The sequence below is a fragment of the Acartia tonsa genome, chromosome 1 (genome assembly GCF_053477335.1).
Source record: "Acartia tonsa isolate MP-2025a chromosome 1, ASM5347733v1, whole genome shotgun sequence".
Classification (NCBI taxonomy): domain Eukaryota; kingdom Metazoa; phylum Arthropoda; class Copepoda; order Calanoida; family Acartiidae; genus Acartia; species Acartia tonsa.
The window spans coordinates 24,263,365-24,281,141 of NC_137260.1; the positions used below are offsets into that span (position 1 = coordinate 24,263,365).

A 17,777-nucleotide genomic window follows, 5' to 3' on the forward strand; every position below is an offset into this window, starting at 1 on the left:
ATTTTAAAATAGAAAAAAATAGCTAAAGAAAGAAAATGAATTTTCTTCAATCTGCTTCTTCCTCTTTTTAAAGTTATATACAGCTTTTACGTCTTAAGAAAAAGTATAAATACATAGGTTTTCTAAAAAGTGGGTACATATCAATCCGTTCACATTTTTAAAGTTATCTTTTATTTAAACAGACAGACGATTTGTGGAAGATAGTACTTTGTATATTAGAGTAAAACACTAGAGGGGAGAGGGGTTAAATAACTGTTTGTCCCCATCCCAAGGACCTTGTGCCGACTCTCAATTGGGTCTTTGAAAATCAACTAATAGTGTCGGGAATATTAACAGAAAACAATTTGCTAGCAGATGAAAAAGGTCCTTGGAAAATTGGGGCAGGTTGTTATCTGTAGGTAGTTCTATACTTTAGATCTGTTCTTTGTATATTTGTGACTAAAATGGATCATACCTGAACAGACGGTACCGAAGTCTTGATCAACAGGATGACCACTTAGCTGACAGAAGAAGAGAAGACAAAGATTTTAGACTAAGAAAATTGGATACCTTTGTCAAAGAACAGGTAAGACTTATTACTTCGAATATAAATGTTAGAAAATAAAATAACAAGACATAAAATTAAATAGCAATATTAATTTATCAAAAAGTTCAATAAATGCTGGTTCATTATTTTGATACGCTTCACTTAAATCTTTTGATAGTTTTAGTCTTTTATATATTTAGATTTAAGTTTTTGGATGTTTATAGCTTTTTTGAATACAGAGCACTCAGATGCAAGGGCAGAAGTTTTAAAAGATATATTTTGTGATCTATTGGAATTATCCAACGTCCTCCCAAAACAATTTCATCAAAGCTGCCCGGCCTAATATGAATGATTGATATTTTAGGAAACCAAACAAGAACTATCAATGTTAACATCCAGATCCATGTCAGCAACAACTCTGCCCAGGCGTAGTTTATCCTCTGATAGTTCAGAGAGGAAAATGTCTCCAGTTAAAGAAGAAAGGTTAGTTAAGCCATAAAAGTATATCTCTGTTGAATGAAGCAAAATTAAGTCGTTATTTCTAAATTACGAACCATAAAAATTCCTAAATAGACGGAAAAAAACCCTAAGTAAACGCTAAAGTATATATTGAATTGAAATCCATTATTTTTGTAGGTTTCGAGATAACTTTGTGAGTCCGACCCCGGCAGTTCTGAAAAATGAAGAAATCATCAAAACAGAAGTGAACAATGGAGAATTACTGACGACTAGACCCAAAGATTCGTATACTAGATACCAGCGCCCGAGATCTAAATCTATAGGCAGCAAATTTCATTATCTCAGCGAGGAAAATGAGGATTTATTACAAGGTGAATTATTTTTTATCGCGGCTTATAACCTGTTTTCTTTTAACTGGGTAAAAACCTGTTCTGGACGGCGAATAGATATTATGTAAAGGGGGGGGGGGAGGAGAGGGTAATTTTTTCTATGGGTAATTTATCTTAAATTGGCGGTGGTACCCTGCCCAAAATTAGTTATAAACCTGTAATGCACCTATGAGAAGCTACATTCTAAAGAAGAACTATGTAGGTCTAGCAATGAGCGACTTCCTTCTCTACAGACCAAAAACCTTACTACTTTATATAATAGGATATATGTTTTTAGATGAAAGTAAAAACCTTCACTCAACTTCTTTAAACAATTTACAACTTTTATCAACAGATGAAAATGACAACCCAAGCAACCAAGAAGTATTCATCACTCACAAAGAACGATTTCTTAAAACATTTCAAAAGTTTGAACAAGATTTCACAAGATCTAATAATAGCCAGGGAAATAGATGCCTCTCTGAGCTTAATTTATCTAATGGTGTGTCAAACTTATCCAACAGTAATAATAAAATCAGTAAGTCAGCTAGCTCAGGCTCAATCCACCATTTTAATACACTAAACAACAATTTACTACCTTCAAATGCACCACCTAGCGGCAATAATCAGTATTATTATTCAACACTACCAACACGGCTAGAAAACGCGCCAATTAAAACCGACAGGCAACAAGATCTGGCGGTCAAAAGAGCCCAAAAATTGAAGGAAATGAGGAATAAGTTTTTTGGCCTTGAGGATGAGGAAATAAATGGGAATAAAACTGTTGAAGTTGTTGAGGAGAACGTTAAAGAAGATAATCAAAAAAATGCATTTGGAAATTTAGGTATATATTTTAATTTTAACGTAGCTTCATTGAATTACAATACAATTCACAGTTTTAAAAAATTCTAAAATTATTCTAAGCTACCTTAAAAGTTGTTGCCCTTGCGCGAGGCAAAGCCGTTTTAGAGATTCTACTGACACAAATCAGTTGTTCTTTTAATAAGAGCATTTTGTTATCCATTGTGCTCCAACTGTTGATTATCTTTTAGAAAAACAATCAAAACAATATGAAAATCGAACAGCTTTGATTTTAAGATTTCCGTCACAGGTCACCAGAAAAGTTATTTTTACAAGTGTGAAAACAAAAATATTCATCTAGCTAAAATTTTTGCCGAGAATGTGCGAATTTTTATGCTGGGTTGAATTACAAAAATAGTCTGTTTTCATGCACAACAAACATATATCTAAATATAATACAGAGAATAACATGTTGCAATTTATCTCTGTACTTCAGTATGTTCGTCCGCCGTTCAATTTAGGCAAACACCACTTGACCCATTAGGTGCTGTGTTCCAAAGAATATTTTCTCCGCTATTGATTAAATTGAATTGCTTAAATTTGAGGATTGGAGGAAAATGTAAGCAACATACTTTAAACGCTTCTTAAACATTCATTTCTAAGAAAGGTTTTGTGATTTTAATACCTTATATTAGAGGTTTGGTGATTTAGATTTTTTTATTAGGAAAATATTAAATAATAAACGCAATATTTTTGTTTGAAGGTCGCAGCTCTGGGATTTACCATGCCTGCAGAATCTCGCTGAATTCTGAAGGGTCCAGCGACAGCCAGGACAACTCACAAACTGAAGCAACCAATGAAAATATTCAGCCAATCACTGAGCTTGTAAAAAATCCGCGATATATAAGTTCATATGTCCCCAAAACTATGTCAAATATTCAGCACATACCGGTACAAACTAAAAGATCTTCAGATGAAAACAAAACCAGAAGTTTTACAACTAAAAATATTCCTAGAAGTAATGAAAACTCCGCCATTGGTTTAAATGAAGACAGAAAGTTTAGCCCTATTTTAAGCCCAGGTAAATTAGTATTGAAAATAAAATTAATATATTGATTTAAATTGTTTCGTGTTTAAGAAATAAATCAGTATAATTAACTGTATAAAATATTACATACCTTAACAGCTTGATATGGCCTAGTAACTTCCTTCATGATTTATTATTATTGATATTCTAAACAGAGGTGGATTCTTAAAAAAAACTTCTTGGCTCACTGCCTCATTAAAATCAGTGAGGCTCGCTAAAAATTAGGTGGGTATAATTTTGCCTCACTGCGAGCCTCACTGATTTTAGTGAGGCAGTGAGCCCAAAAAAGTTTTATAAGAATCCACCTTAGGTTAAGTATATGTTGTAAAAATCAGAATTTTTTTATATTTTAGGTTTAGTAAGAAACGCTAGTATATCAATGAGTAATCTTCATACCCGCACTCGAACCCATGACTCCCCCAGTAGCTCAGAATCACCTTCACCTCCGCCCCGCCCCCCGCCACCAGTTAATTACGTGCCCACTAACACAAACTTCGCCTCACTTCCCAGAAATTGGAGAAATAGCAAAACATTTGATTAAAACTTTTCTGACATTTTTCTATGACAGTATTTCCAATATCGACACGATTTAGAAAGCAAGCTATTAATTTCAAAACATACTCATACCAATCTTTACTTTTTCATTAGATATATATTCATTTTTACTTCCTTTATACATCCGATAATAAAGAAAATGCACAACAATGTTTATTTTGAAGAAGAAAGTTTTCAACAAACAAAAAAGTATTTTTTTTTCGATGTATTGTGGAATATGGGTATCTTTAGTAGAATAATTAATATTAAGAACAAATTCATCATTGGATTTTAGAAAAAAAAAAAATTGAAAAAAAGCTTTTTTATTGTCAAGTAGAATTTTATATGTATGTACAATGTACATGAAAAATAAATCAAAATTGACCAAAAAAATATAAACTTTATAAATTCTGAAGTAAATATAAGTCGTCGTTTTAGCACAAGTTTCTGATAAAATATTTTATATAAAACTAAATTTGCATTTCTGATATTATATTTTAAATAATTATTAATATATGTTTTCATTAGGTAAACTTTTGACATATGTTTCAAATTAAAATTTTAAAAATAATTAACTTATTATAATGCTTTAGATATAAAAAGAAATAATTATAAGATTTATTGTGTAAATAATATTATAACAAGAAAAAAATGTATTATATAACATATAAAATGAAGATAATTATGATTTTAAAATTTGTATCATGTATTTGTAAATCAGAATAAAAGAACATGCATTGTTAATTTTTCTTGGTAAAATTTGTCCCATCTATTCTATAATTAATTTGTCCTGTCCATCCGTCTCTTTAACATTCTATTTATTAGGCCTAAACCCTTTTCGGACCTTAATCCATCAAAAGGGATGTGTAAGTCCCTCCAGGACCACTCCAGCCACAAGGCGAGGATAAGGCATTGTATAAGATTGTCTCGGCGGGAATAGTCCTTTTCGTGGCAACTCCCATTAAGGGGCGATTTGTCGTATTTTTAAAATGGCCTTTTATAGGTTATTTAGGTTAGGTTAGGTTATATTGGGTTAGGTGATTGCCCCAGAGGGTTAGGCAATTGGCCCCGCAGGGTTATAGCACCCAGGCAGGGGTTAGAAATAGAAGAAAGCCTACTTTGAAAAATACGAAGTATCGCCCCTTAAGGTGCGTTGCCACGAAAGGGACTATACCCGTCTCGGCTGTTACTCAAGAAATGCCTCTGAAGCTTCACAAAAAATTGATATAACCTATGAACATCTGATCAATAAAGTTATTGTTTTCAATACTTCTATACTTTTAGATGTTGTTATTCTGCAGCTAGTTACATATTTACATAATAAAAAGTTAAAGAAGAATGAGAAGAAAAAAGACATACAGAAGTCAAACTATAATTAGAAAGAAGTAAATCATTTATTTCAATAACAGATTAGAACTTAAAATGAGTAAAACATTTTAGTCAGAAATATAAGGTAAATATTATTTGTAAATTTCAACAACACTACAACTAAACTTGGTGTTCTTGTTCAAAAGCTAAGTTTATATAGCTCAAAAATTCTCTTTCATTGTCTTTATTACTTTTTATTCCATTCATTTCAATATTTTGGCTGATTATTCTTTCTTGGTTATTTAGACTGATATGATTGCTTGTTTCTTCGCTATGATTAAGATTATGTAGTGTTTTGGGTGAAAATTCCAAGGAGTTATATCCATTAATAGCATAATCATAAGAGTCATTAGTTCTGTGTCTATCAAAATCACTGTTGAAGTTACTTAGAGCAGTCACTTTTAATTCAGAAAGTTTTTTGTTGTCTGGTTTATGGAATTCTGTTTTGTTTGTAGGTGATTCTTTAAGTTGTGGAGATATTTTTGGTTCTTCTATTGAATTTCTAAAAGAAGAATTTTAAATCAAAATATGTAATAAAATCAATTTATGATATTGTGCATGTTATTCCATTTTATTTTATTTGTATCTCATACTGTTATAAAAAAAATGGTGAGGTATATTCCTTCAGGTGATTTTAAAAGTTAGAGGCAGTGCACATTTTACCCTTTAAACAGACAGTCCTGGTTCCAAATATGAATATGAACATACCTGGCCTCAGGAGGCATATCTATACTTTCATCCTGTATGCTTCTACCATCTAAATGAGAATTTTCAAGGGTGTGTTGATTACTGAGGCTGTCCAACCTAACATCTTGATAGAAGCTATCATCCTGACTGGATTGGCTACCCAGGTTTGGATCCCAGTGTACTTGTCCTTGATATCTCTGCATATCATCCTAGATAGATAGATATTGTTAGGTATCCTGGTAGAAAATATTACCATAACCTGGCTACCTATGTATGATAGATACCCAGTGTACATGTAGCATTCTGTATATCATCCTAGATAGATAGTGTTAAGTATTCAGGTAGAAACTATCACCATATTCTGGCTACCTATGTAAGATAGATACCCAGTGTACATGTAGCATTTTGTTTATCATCCTAGATAGATAGTGTTAGGTATTCTGGTAGAAACTATCACCATATCCTGGCTACCTATGTAAGATAGATACCCAGTGTACATGTAGCATTTTGTTTATCATCCTAGATAGATAGTGTTAGGTATTCTGGTAGAAACTATCACCATATCCTGGCTACCTATGTAAGATAGATACCCAGAGTACATAAATCATTCTGTATATTATCCTAGATAGATATTGTTAGGTATTCTGGCTACCCAGATTTAGATCCAAGTGTACCCGCCCTTTATATCTATGTATAGCATCTTAGATAGATAGATAATGTTATGTATTCTAGAAGAAAACTGGTTACCGAAGGTTGGATCATAGGCGTCCAAGGGGGGGGGTAATGGGCCATTTGGCACCCCCAAACGATTTTGGGGGTGCCGTAGGCACCCCCAAAATTTTGTGAACAATACCCCCCCCCCAAAAAAAATTACCCCTACCTTGGGGGTGCCGTAGGCACCCCCAACGATTTTGGGGGGGGGTATTTACCCCCCCCAAACCATTTTGGGGGGGGTAATTACCCCCCCCCCAAAAAAAAATAAATGTTCTTTAAAAAAAATTTTTTGGGGGGGGTATTTACCCCCCCCCCCAAATTGAATGTTCTTTAAAAAAAATTTTACTGTCCAACCAGTTAAAACAGTTCTTAACCATGATAACAAAAAATTTAATAGTTTGATCATGTTTTATTTGCTTGGGCCTTTATAAGGGCTAAAACCATCCCGGGGATCTATGATGTAATTGTAAAGATTCCATAAAATAGATACCTAACTAAATTAAATATTTCATTAAATAATGAAAAATAATTTCTATAGGCGATTTCTTTTGGGAGGATGTCAGGGTGTCTCAAAACTAGTTATAAAACTTACCAGGACCTATAAGACGCTTCACTTTAAAGTAAAATCATATTGGTTCATTGGTTAGTGAGTTAATTATTGTATTTTTATGTTCTAAAGAAAGAGATACTACTATATATTTGAATAGTAGTGGCGCCCTTAGCATCTAAGAACTCGTGTTTTCTAAAGGGTAAAAAGGGAGGAGAAAAATAGCCTAAAACCACTCAAAGGATTGACCTATAATAGTGTGGAACCATCATGGGATCTATGTGAAGCTTTCCTAAAAAGGAGAACTCAGTATTAAAAGTAATGAAATCTGAAGCTATAGTCAAATAAACCTTACTTACTACTTTATGTTATAAGATAGTACTTATTATTAACTTAATAGATTAGGTAGGTGCTTTTTTTACATAATTAAATTACCCCCCCCAAAAATTTTACCCCCGGGGTAAATTAGTTTGGGGGGGGTAATTACCCCCCCCAACAGATTTGGGGGGAGTATTTACCCCCCCCAACAGACTTTAGGGGGGGGTAATTACCCCCCCCAATCAAATTTTACCCCCGGGGTAAAAATTTTGGGGGGGGTAAAAAAAAATTTCGGCGCGCTTCGCGCGCCATTTTACCCCCCCCAAACACGAATTACCCCCCCCCCTAAAATTTTTTACCCCCCCCCAAAAAAAAAGCTTGGACGCCCCTGGGTTGGATAACACTGTATCTGTACGTAATATCTTTGTGTATCATCCTAGATAGATAAAGATTGTTAGGTATCCTGGTAGAAACTGTCATCATAGCCTTACTACCCATGTATGATGCTCATTGAACTTGCCATAGGTATCTCTGTATATAATCTTAGATAGATAAAGATAGTTAGGTATCCTGGTAGAAACTGTCATCATAGACTTACTACCCATGTATGATGCCCATTGTACTTGCCATAGGTATCTCTGTATATAATCTTAGATAGATAGAGATAGTTAGGTATCCTGGTAGAAATAGAAACTGTCATCATAGACTAGCTACCGAGGACTGGATTCCAGTGTACTTGCCCTTTGTATCTCGTATACAATCTTAGATAGCTAAAGATTGTTAGGTATACTGGTAGTAACTGCAATCATAGCTACTCAGGGTTGGATCCTTGATAGCTCTGAATATCTTCCTAGATAGATAAATATTGTAGGTATCCTTGTAGAATCATTGCTATTCAGGGTTGGATCCCTGCAGTGGTATAGCCAAATAAGGTATAGCCAAGCGAAATAAATCTTAAAAGATATTTGGGGGGCAGAAACAAAGGTCGACATTTAAATCACGTATAGGTTTCGTGATTTAAAAAAAATATTTTCGTTGCTGGTATAAGCTGTTTGTATATCATCCTATATAGATAGAAACGCACATATAACACCTTTGCTAACATATACATTTAATTAGATAGACAGATATTTACCTCATGATGTGTCTGTGTTGTAGTTTTCTATTATAATATTAATATTAACCATATGATGTAAAGATATACATATATGTATAGTCATAGTATACTATTTGGTAATACATAGAAATATAGATATTTTATAGTAAAATATACATTTTTTAATTCAATTTTATTTATCTTTAACTTGAAATCTTTAGAAAGGTAGATATATATTAACCTGATGATGTATTAGTGTGACAGCTATAGTATCCTCTTTACTGCAGTCTATTTTCAAGTCTTCAAACAGAAACTTTGTCATTTCTTTAAATAAATAAAGTATAATATATATTAACCCTTTATCAAACGTCTTTATCTAACAGGGGACTTGCACTAATTTTATAGCCTTCTAGCTTTAATAGGAGCTGAGGTGGGTCTCCGGACTAATAAAGGACCGTAAAGGACCTGAATGTCATGGGTTAATATCAATATCTTTTAATTTAAATGATAATAAGACTGAGTTTAAGTTTCTTAATTAAGTTTTTTTACAGTAAATCTTTAAAAATTATAGTCAAAGTTAAAAGAAAAAAGACAAAATTCGTAACTTATCATTCTAATGTGAAAAAATAGTCACACTTTTAAAATTTTATCGATTCATAATATCGTAAATAACAATAGAAAAGATTTTCAAAAAAAACATTAAATAGAATAAAAGCTATTCAGCTCTATAGAAAAAGGCCTCAAATCTAAAATTTTTATTTAAAGAAAGTTTGAAGTTTGAAAATTAATAAAGATATAAATTTAGAATAAAAGCTATTGAGTTTCATAGAAATAGGCCTCAAACCTAAAATTTTTATTTGAAGAAGTTTTAAAGTTCAATACTGAATTTCCATTTAAAAATTGGTAAAAATATAAATTTTTATTTAGATTATTATTCTGAACCTTTTCCCCGATAGCTGGTTAGCTATGAAGTAAAACACAAACAATCCAGTCTTTTTTTACTGCACTAACAAATACTTTTTAATAATGACTCTGACTCTGTATCAATTATTAGTCGTGACTTCTAGAATTATTTATTCTTATTTCATAATTTTATGAAACAAAGTATTTTATTCATTCTTAATTTCAAGATTTTTTAAGGAAATTGCAATCAATAAAGTAAGAAATTACCTTAAGACAATTTTAGAAGAAAATTTATATGGAATATTTAAGAAAGTCTATCATCATCTAAATTAATAGCTTAAAAATAAAGAAAATTTTCTTTCCAATGATATGACAAATGCCTGATAGTTGAATTGTTTCAGGTAGATATTTGTATTTTCTGTCCCAAGTATCTTTCATACTACTTCTCAGTTTTGTTCTTTTCATATTATCAATCTTGTTTACTTGCAGTACCAGTTCTTTATCACAGTTAGAGCTCTTAAATCAAGAATAATGAGAGTATTTTTAGCTATATTATAATCAACAAACAACATATTAAGAAAAGAAGCTAAAACAATCAGACAAAAGGACAAACGAACATGAATAAATCAAAGTAACATCAATTCAACATGAAAAAAAACAAATCAGAAGAAAATTGGATGTTAATCTGTAATAAGATGTTCTTAAATCTTTCAAGATCATTACGTTTTATTAAGGAAATCACCATTCGAGATTTGACTACATTATAAGTTAAATAATGTGGATAAATTGTCGACGTATGGGCGAAATATCCTCAAATGTATATAAAAGTTTTGCTTTTCTTATTTACCTTAGTCTTTAAATGTCTTCCTTTGTCTTTATATTTTGGTCCACCATTCTTTATAATACCTTTATCACTCTCTTCACTTTTTACTTCATTATTATCACTATTTATCTGTTTATCAATATTACCACTGTCCTCAATGTTTATTGGGTCTATGTCATTTAATTTAGCATGCTCATCTGGTTTAAAGGCATGGTTAGCATATCCGTTCTCTTTGTGAACCTAAAAACATTAATGTTCAATAACATCATCAGTTATTTCTATTTAAACAAATGTGAAAACAATCTTGCAATGAAATATATTTAAGAATTGTTGCACTTTGGACTTTAGCAAAGTGTTTTTTTTTTATAAATATTGTATTTATAGTTATAAACTCATTTTTGTATTTATTATTTCATTCTATTTATGTATCCCCTTACTTATCTTTTTGCCTAAAATGAATCTATATTGATAGATAAACCCATACTTATATCTTTCTGTCTAAGTTGAATGCAGAATGTGGGTAAAAAGGTGTAAAAAACCCACTGACAAAATTGACAGAGGTCTACACCACCCCCTCCCCTTCAGCAACACCCTGTGCACGACAATGTTTATATGTTTTACCTGACCCAGTGCTTGTGTAAATTCTTCCTGTAAAATATCCTCAAAACTCATCTAAAGTAAGGGAAACAAGGATTGGTAAAAGTAAGATGTAAAACAATGATTTTAATATAAATGTATTTTATAAAAACTCAATAAGTTAATGTAAACTGTTTACATATTAAAATTGCTTGTTCATATTAGTAGTTTTTTCAAGTAAGTTTTATAAATATCCTGGGGTGGTTTTCAGTTATTTTCCTGGCCTCTAACGCCCCCTTAAACCCCCAGATGCTTGCATTAAAGACACATTTTTTGGTATAAACAAAATTCACAACTTAATTACGAATGATTATGAAATATCTTAATAAATGATAAGAGTTGATTTATCCTCTATAGACCTAAAATAATGAAAATAAAAACCTGATTATTCAAAGTAGCTCCAACAGAATTGCCACAAATATTCAACATTTTCTAAAAAAAAGGTTAATTTTGTCGATGAATCAATATTAATATACATATATGGCCTGTATAAAGAAAATTTGTTGATTCACAATACTGCATAATTTAACTGTATACCTTCATGTATATAATGAACATATAATTTGTTTCGAATTATTATATTTATTCATATCCAACCAATAAAATTAGATATAATCTAACAAATCGACTAGCTCCAACGAGATTTGGATGTAGAAAATTACTTCTAACTTTTTTTTGAGGGGGGAGGTAAGGGTTTTAAAGGTTCGCCCCCGTCTGGACGACCTTGGCAGTAGAGTGACGTCAAGCAAAATAAATAAAAAAACGGACAGCAAAAAGGGAGGATTAAAACTACGAAGTAAACTTGCCTTTTGCTTAGAATTGATAAAAAATATGTAAAGTGAATTATTTTTACCTCTGTTAATATTCTTTGAAGTATCTTTCGTTTTTCTTTTTTCTCAATCCTGAAATAACGTAAATGCCAGTGTAGTTGATTGTTTATCTGACTAAGCTACAGTGAAATTAAATGACTTATATTATTTAATGTTTTCCAGCTGTATAATTTAAAAAAAAGATAATCTTAATCTAAAAGACAATTGTTTATATATTATTTTTAAAAGGCACTTTTTTGTTACCTTGTAGTCACAAATAAGTCTAGAAACTTGGTTCCTGCATTGGGTCTAACCCTGCAGGGTCTATACATGCGGTGCCCTACCCAGTGACCTAAATCACCTAACCTGACATAAAGTAATAAACACAGTAGGGGAGCGAAAGGGTTCTGTGCTTAAAAGATACTTTGAGAAAATTGATAAAGTCTATAAAGCATAACATCAATGTAGAAAAAGAAAAAATAGTGGACATTTAAAGGTCAAATTTGCTGTTAGACAAATACAAATAGAAATACCTTCAAACTCTTATAATAGTTATATATTGCATCGTATTATAGACTGCGTTCCGCGGATAGTAAAATATGTAATATTAATTCCAGTTTTGTTGGTCACGAGGGAACGAAGGCCCTGGCAAACACAATTGATATTGATTTTTATGATTTTTTTTATTATTCGTGGATTATTGTCTATAATACAATACGAAACATGACTTTTTTAGTATGGCTTAGAACCAGTTTTAATCCAGCGGACATTAATCGGATTCATAGCCATACTCGAAAACTCCTTACCTAATCCAAGCCCTTTCTTCTAATTTGAGATAGAATCCAAAAACAGCTGCCCAGGAACAAATGGCAATAAATAGGAGAGGACACAGAAACATCACAAGAAACATTCTTACTACCCTAGAAAAGAATATTTAAAAAAAAGTTATTTCAAAATGTTACAAAATAGAATATCTTTTGGATGGCATCCCCTTTTGGATTCACTTTGGATGAAGCAGCTTATAGTGCCTAAGTACAAATGACGTCTTACAATACAAATGATCAATGATAGGCCAGTATACATTGAAATTGTTGAATGGTAAAATTATAATGGCCTATGATTGGTCAATTGTATTGTACGACAACTTATTTATTAGATATATCATCCCTTAGACATCCATCATATTTTAATTGTTTGTTTTAAAGCTTACTTTTCAGTGAAGAATATAGTAGTCCAGATGAAACCAAGACCACCAAGAAATGCTGCATCAATTGTCAGATACAACATCACTAATAAATTACTCCTAAAATTATATCAAGAATAATAGCTACATAGTCGATATATTATTTACAATTAACACTTTTCAAATTTTGGGCAACAACCATGCAGTAACTCGAATAGCTTCTAAAAATAAAAGCATTTTTCCATGGTATTTGCTGAAAAAGTGCACTTTCAATAATTAGTTACATCCATTGAGTAGTTTTGTATACAAGTACTGTAAAAACTGCAAAGTTTGAAATCAATGAGACTATTTATTCAAATAAACATATCTTAAAGACAAAACTGTCAAATCCCACTTGACCGTATTCAAGAAAATCTTATATTAAAAAACGTTTACCTATATAAAGCACCAACAATTAATATAATATCCAAAGGTATATGAAGGCCTAACCATCCATAAACTAAAACAAGAATAACTTAATCCATAACATAGACGTCCAAGGGGGGGGGGTAATTGGGCGATTACCCCCCCCCCCAAACGAATCCCCAAATTTTTTTTCATTTTACCCTCCCCCCCTTAAAAAAATGTAATCCCCCCAAAATAAAAAGCTTGGACGCCCCTGATCCATTATCAGCATATCTCGTTATTTTTTTTAATGTTACAATAACTATCATGGTGGTTTCAGTGTACTACTAGTGGCTTATCCCCAGCCCTCTGTGAAATACTTTTTTTATATTTATTCAGAAAGGCATCGTCTTATTTTGTATTACATGTGTGTCTTTAAAATTTAAATTCAATGATGTCCAAAAAAACAGAGGAAATAATTGTTTTAACATGAAACATTACATCCAGGGTAAAAGGTTTTAAGTGGTAGATAAAAAAAATCAACTGCTTTGCAGGTCATTTTATTCCCTTGAAATTTTAAAAAATGTTTTGAATTTTTTTTTAATCAGGTCAAAATTTTGACTAAAGATAAGCATTACTCTTATGTAAATTATTATGTAAATTGAACTATTCCTATGATTACTCAGTGACTATATAAACAAAGTTAATATACCTGAATTAGGAAATAAAGAATGATAAACAACAAAAATACAAGAATCTTCAGTGTTATTGTAAATAAGCGTCCAGTTTAACTTGCCAGTCCTAAAATAATTTCAATATCAAATGACAAAAAACATTAAATGTTAAGATAAAACAACATTTTAACATTATAAGCAGGGGTGTGCACTGTACGGTTTTGCCAAGGAGGTGCGCGAAGCGCAGTCAAACATATTGACACTTCCCTAAAACCAAAATTCTGGGCGATGTTGCGTGGTGTCAGCTTTAGAGGGGTGTAACACAGTTAAAAACAGGGGTGAAATTTTATTGTTAGTAATAAGCAATAGTTTATGAGATTTAGATAGTCAAGAATTTTTACTCAAAATCTAAACAGTATAATTGAATAATTCCAATCATAATAAAGATATTCAGACAAATAGACATAACTGTTTTTCACAGCAATAGGTTGCGTGATTAAATGATTGGGAATAAATATAAATTTGAATAAAAAACTTACTCATCATATTTCCAGCACCTTTTCTCTTCCAATATCTAAAAAAAGTTTTCAAATATTTAAGGTTAAAAACATCTAACTTAACTAGCCCTTTTTAGCGACACCGAAGGTAGAACCAACTAACATGCACAAATATAACCACCATTTTACCACATCCCCTCGCTTTCTACTGGATGAACGAACTGTCTATTAAATGACAGGGAAAATAGCAACCTATATTGACGACAATTTTTCCCCTGTCATAATATCCACTTTTTTTCTACATCCATTCACTTAAAAGATAAAGTGTTCTTCTTCTAGGGTTAACATCTTACCATTAAAAAATTTCATAAAAATTAAGACTATAAAACAATACCTGTTGAATAAAATGTGAAATATTCTCTGCATAGAAGACAATTAGTAGAAGCATTGTCCCACATGCTACGTTCAAAATCTTTTTAAGTTTACTGCAATAAATGATAAAGAATGAAAGTAACGCAGTATATTGAAGCAATTTGCTAATATATCCGAAAATCAATTTTCCAAATCTAGTTTAATTTTGGTGTAGTTAGTTTCTTTTCAAATATTTAACCCTAGTAATTATATCATTATTAGAATGGAGTTAGTAGAGTTAGCTTCTCATTTGAATATAATATCAATATATATATATATCAGTTTTTATAATACTTTTGTTCTAAACTGATGAACAGTTATTTCAAAAAATCTATTTTGAAGATTTTGTTTGCCTGCCTAAGATACCAACTAAAAGAAGAACAAAGCTCAAAATTAGTATGGGATATTTTTAAAAATTAACAACCAGACCCCATTTTGGCATAAAATGTATAAAAGGATTATGTTTAAATTCATTAATTGGTATGAATAATTGAGCTTTGTTTTCCTATTCCAATAATAACAGATCTCCAAACTAAATCCATACACATCAAACACATCCTAAATATAAATAAGCATCCATATAAGGAGCAAGACAAATAAAAAGAAATTTCTTAAGGATAAGTTGAAAATTACTCTTATATAAAATCTTAATAAAAATGAGTAATAGAATAGATGCTCGATTCTTTGCCAATTGTCCTCAGAAAATTGCTAATCAGACAGACTGGAAAAGAGACAAATGTAGAGACCGCTCAAACGGACAGGCTGACATTGTTACTTAAAGAGTAGCTAAAATTATAAAACTAGAAGATAATCTCTCTTCCAGGTTGGAGAAAATTATTTCCCTAGGTTTTCAAAGTTAAAAGGTGGTTGGTTATAAACATTTCATAATTTTGTATTTTTTTTCAATCGAAACCAACGTTTTCGGATCTTATGCTAATTCATTCTCTTTCTTATTGTCACAGAAATAAAAAAAAGGATTAAAATCCATAGAACGTTTCTAACATGTCTAATATCTATAGTAACGGTTTTATAAAATTTAAAACATTGCTATATCTATATTATATAGGTAGTTGACTGCGGAAATGTTTATGAAAATCCATCAAAAATTTAGGCAGTTATGTTTTTCAGTCCTGTAAGGAACTAATGATATACATTTATAGTAAAACCGATTCAATTCTACTTAAAGTATAAAAGGTTAAGTAAAGTCTTGTAAATTTTCAATAAAAAAACGCTTACCTCAATTCTATTTCTATTATCTCACTATTTTAAAAACTAAATAAATTTAAGTTCTGTTAATAAAATGGAACATTTTTATCACTTATACCAAACTAACATTATCACTTTAAAATCCATCTTTCAGGCTTTTAAATTCTAATTTTAATCAATCTATCTAAGCAAAGAATAAGTTTTAAAGAAACTAACTAAATCATTTTTTTTCTCTCTTTTTCTTTTTCCTTCTTCCGCTCTCGCTCTATCTCTCTCTTTCTTTCTTTCCCCTCTCTTTCTTTAATTTTTTACTTTAATCAGACATAGGCCTGGAATGTTTTGCAGCTTACCATAAACAGAATTGTACCCACTTTGTTCTTAATGACGGATAACTGTGATTGTAAATTTGTTAAATTGTCCTATTGATCTATAATATAAAGTTTAATGATAAGATATATTATAGAAAAGAAATTTAAGTAGCATTTCTACAGTTATTATCAGAAAAAGCATTCAGAGTTTTTTTTTAAGATGATCAATATAATCGATACATTTTTCATATTCTAAATTATTTTACCATGGAGGATTGGGGTATGATGTCATATAACATCTTTATATCTATCCTTTTATATAAGGTGATAAGGTTTTTATTGTCTGGAGATTGAGATTTAAATAAATAGTTATAGTTAACGGATTGAGTTACCCTTTTAAGGGAAGCTTAACATAGGTTCCGAGATGGTTCTAGTGAACTAAATAGTGATACTTTATATTTTGTTATTTGACACAACACACCATATTTTTACGTTGTCATTTTAATATTATTTCTAGTACAATTATGTACCATGTAATAAGTGAAGCAACTCCACAATAAACTGTGAAAACATAAAGATTGAAAGCGAAGTCATTGTATGTTTGTCAATTTTTGCTGGTCAGTCTAATTGGTAGAGCTTTGCTTTAATGGATTTTTAATACTCGTTACTGTCAGGGCTTAAAAGTGGGAAGACTGCAAAAGTGGATACTAGTACGTCCAAACATTGACGGTTAATTGCTGTTCTCGTAACATGGCAACTTTTCGGCAGCGGTTTACTGCAAGCAAATGGGATAATACTGAATGTTTAGTCGATATTTTTACATAATATAAAAGTGCTGCATTCTTTTCATATTCTATTTTATGCAAGCTTTAATTTCCTAAACGTTGCAAAATAAACTGATTTATCTTTTATGAAGTTTAAAGATACATGAATGTAAATTAATTTAAATTATGAGCTTACAAAATTATTAACGGCTGAACTTTGATTTAATCTGTATACTTTTTAAATTCTGACCATGCAAACTATTTTTTGCCTTTTATTAAATCATCCTGGCATTTCTCTTCACTCTTTCTTTATTTCCTTTTACCTTTTTTTCTGTATACACTAATTCTAGGGAATATTCTTCATTATATACATTTTGGGGGAGCATAGCTACTCTGTAATTTACTATTTACACCCAGCAATAATTGGTAACTGTCTTTATGCGATAATTTAATACTAATGGAATAAGAATACGTGGATATTGTGAGAGATACTCGCCTACCCTGATAAAATTTTTCTCCAAGCTGGCTAATATAACGATATCAACCTCCCCCCCTTAAACTTTACCCCATCCCATCCCCTGACCATGGATGTGGACCATATAAGCAACCTAGATTGACGACAAAAATACCCTGTCACAATATTCACTTATCCTATATCTATTCCATTAGTTTTA

The 17,777-nt window shown here is 31.1% G+C and overlaps 2 protein-coding genes across 2 annotated transcripts in view; one reads left to right on the forward strand and one right to left on the reverse strand.

The window, feature by feature from the left end:
* The window catches only part of LOC145315382 (uncharacterized), a 47,035-nt gene extending 42,516 nt beyond the window's left edge, over positions 1-4,519 (forward strand). Inside the window, exons 32-37 of the mRNA XM_080155369.1 lie at positions 463-565; positions 891-1,009; positions 1,163-1,356; positions 1,652-2,197; positions 2,918-3,235; positions 3,595-4,519. Coding sequence (XP_080011495.1) covers positions 463-565; positions 891-1,009; positions 1,163-1,356; positions 1,652-2,197; positions 2,918-3,235; positions 3,595-3,782 — 1,468 coding nt within the window. The 3' untranslated portion in view covers positions 3,783-4,519. The remainder of the gene's footprint in view (positions 1-462; positions 566-890; positions 1,010-1,162; positions 1,357-1,651; positions 2,198-2,917; positions 3,236-3,594) is intronic.
* A 606-nt stretch (positions 4,520-5,125) lies between these two features.
* LOC145326910 (uncharacterized) lies at positions 5,126-14,977 on the reverse strand. The gene is made up of 14 exons (XM_080170360.1): positions 14,809-14,977; positions 14,457-14,491; positions 13,956-14,044; positions 13,295-13,358; positions 12,887-12,979; positions 12,483-12,596; positions 11,721-11,769; positions 11,249-11,299; positions 10,853-10,903; positions 10,256-10,471; positions 9,789-9,924; positions 8,747-8,829; positions 5,852-6,039; positions 5,126-5,645 (listed from the first exon to the last, which is right to left on the reverse strand). Exons 1-14 carry the CDS (start codon positions 14,860-14,862, stop codon positions 5,264-5,266), a joined length of 1,605 nt encoding a protein of 534 aa, XP_080026486.1. The 5' UTR covers positions 14,863-14,977; the 3' UTR covers positions 5,126-5,263.
* Positions 14,978-17,777: the final 2,800 nt, after the last annotated feature.

What these genes read in the sequence shown, in the direction of transcription:
- LOC145326910 (XM_080170360.1), bottom strand. Translation starts at nt 14,862, where the DNA reads ATGCTTCTACTAATTGTCTTCTATGCAGAGAATATTTCACATTTTATT. An exon ending in GAAGAAAGGGCTTGGATTAG is followed by an intron (nt 11,770 to 12,482) that starts GTAAGGAGTTTT and finishes ACGTTATTTCAG; the next exon opens with GATTGAGAAAAAAGAAAAAC. An exon ending in TCACACTAATACATCATCAG is followed by an intron (nt 6,040 to 8,746) that starts GTTAATATATAT and finishes CTATCTATCTAG; the next exon opens with GATGATATGCAGAGATATCA.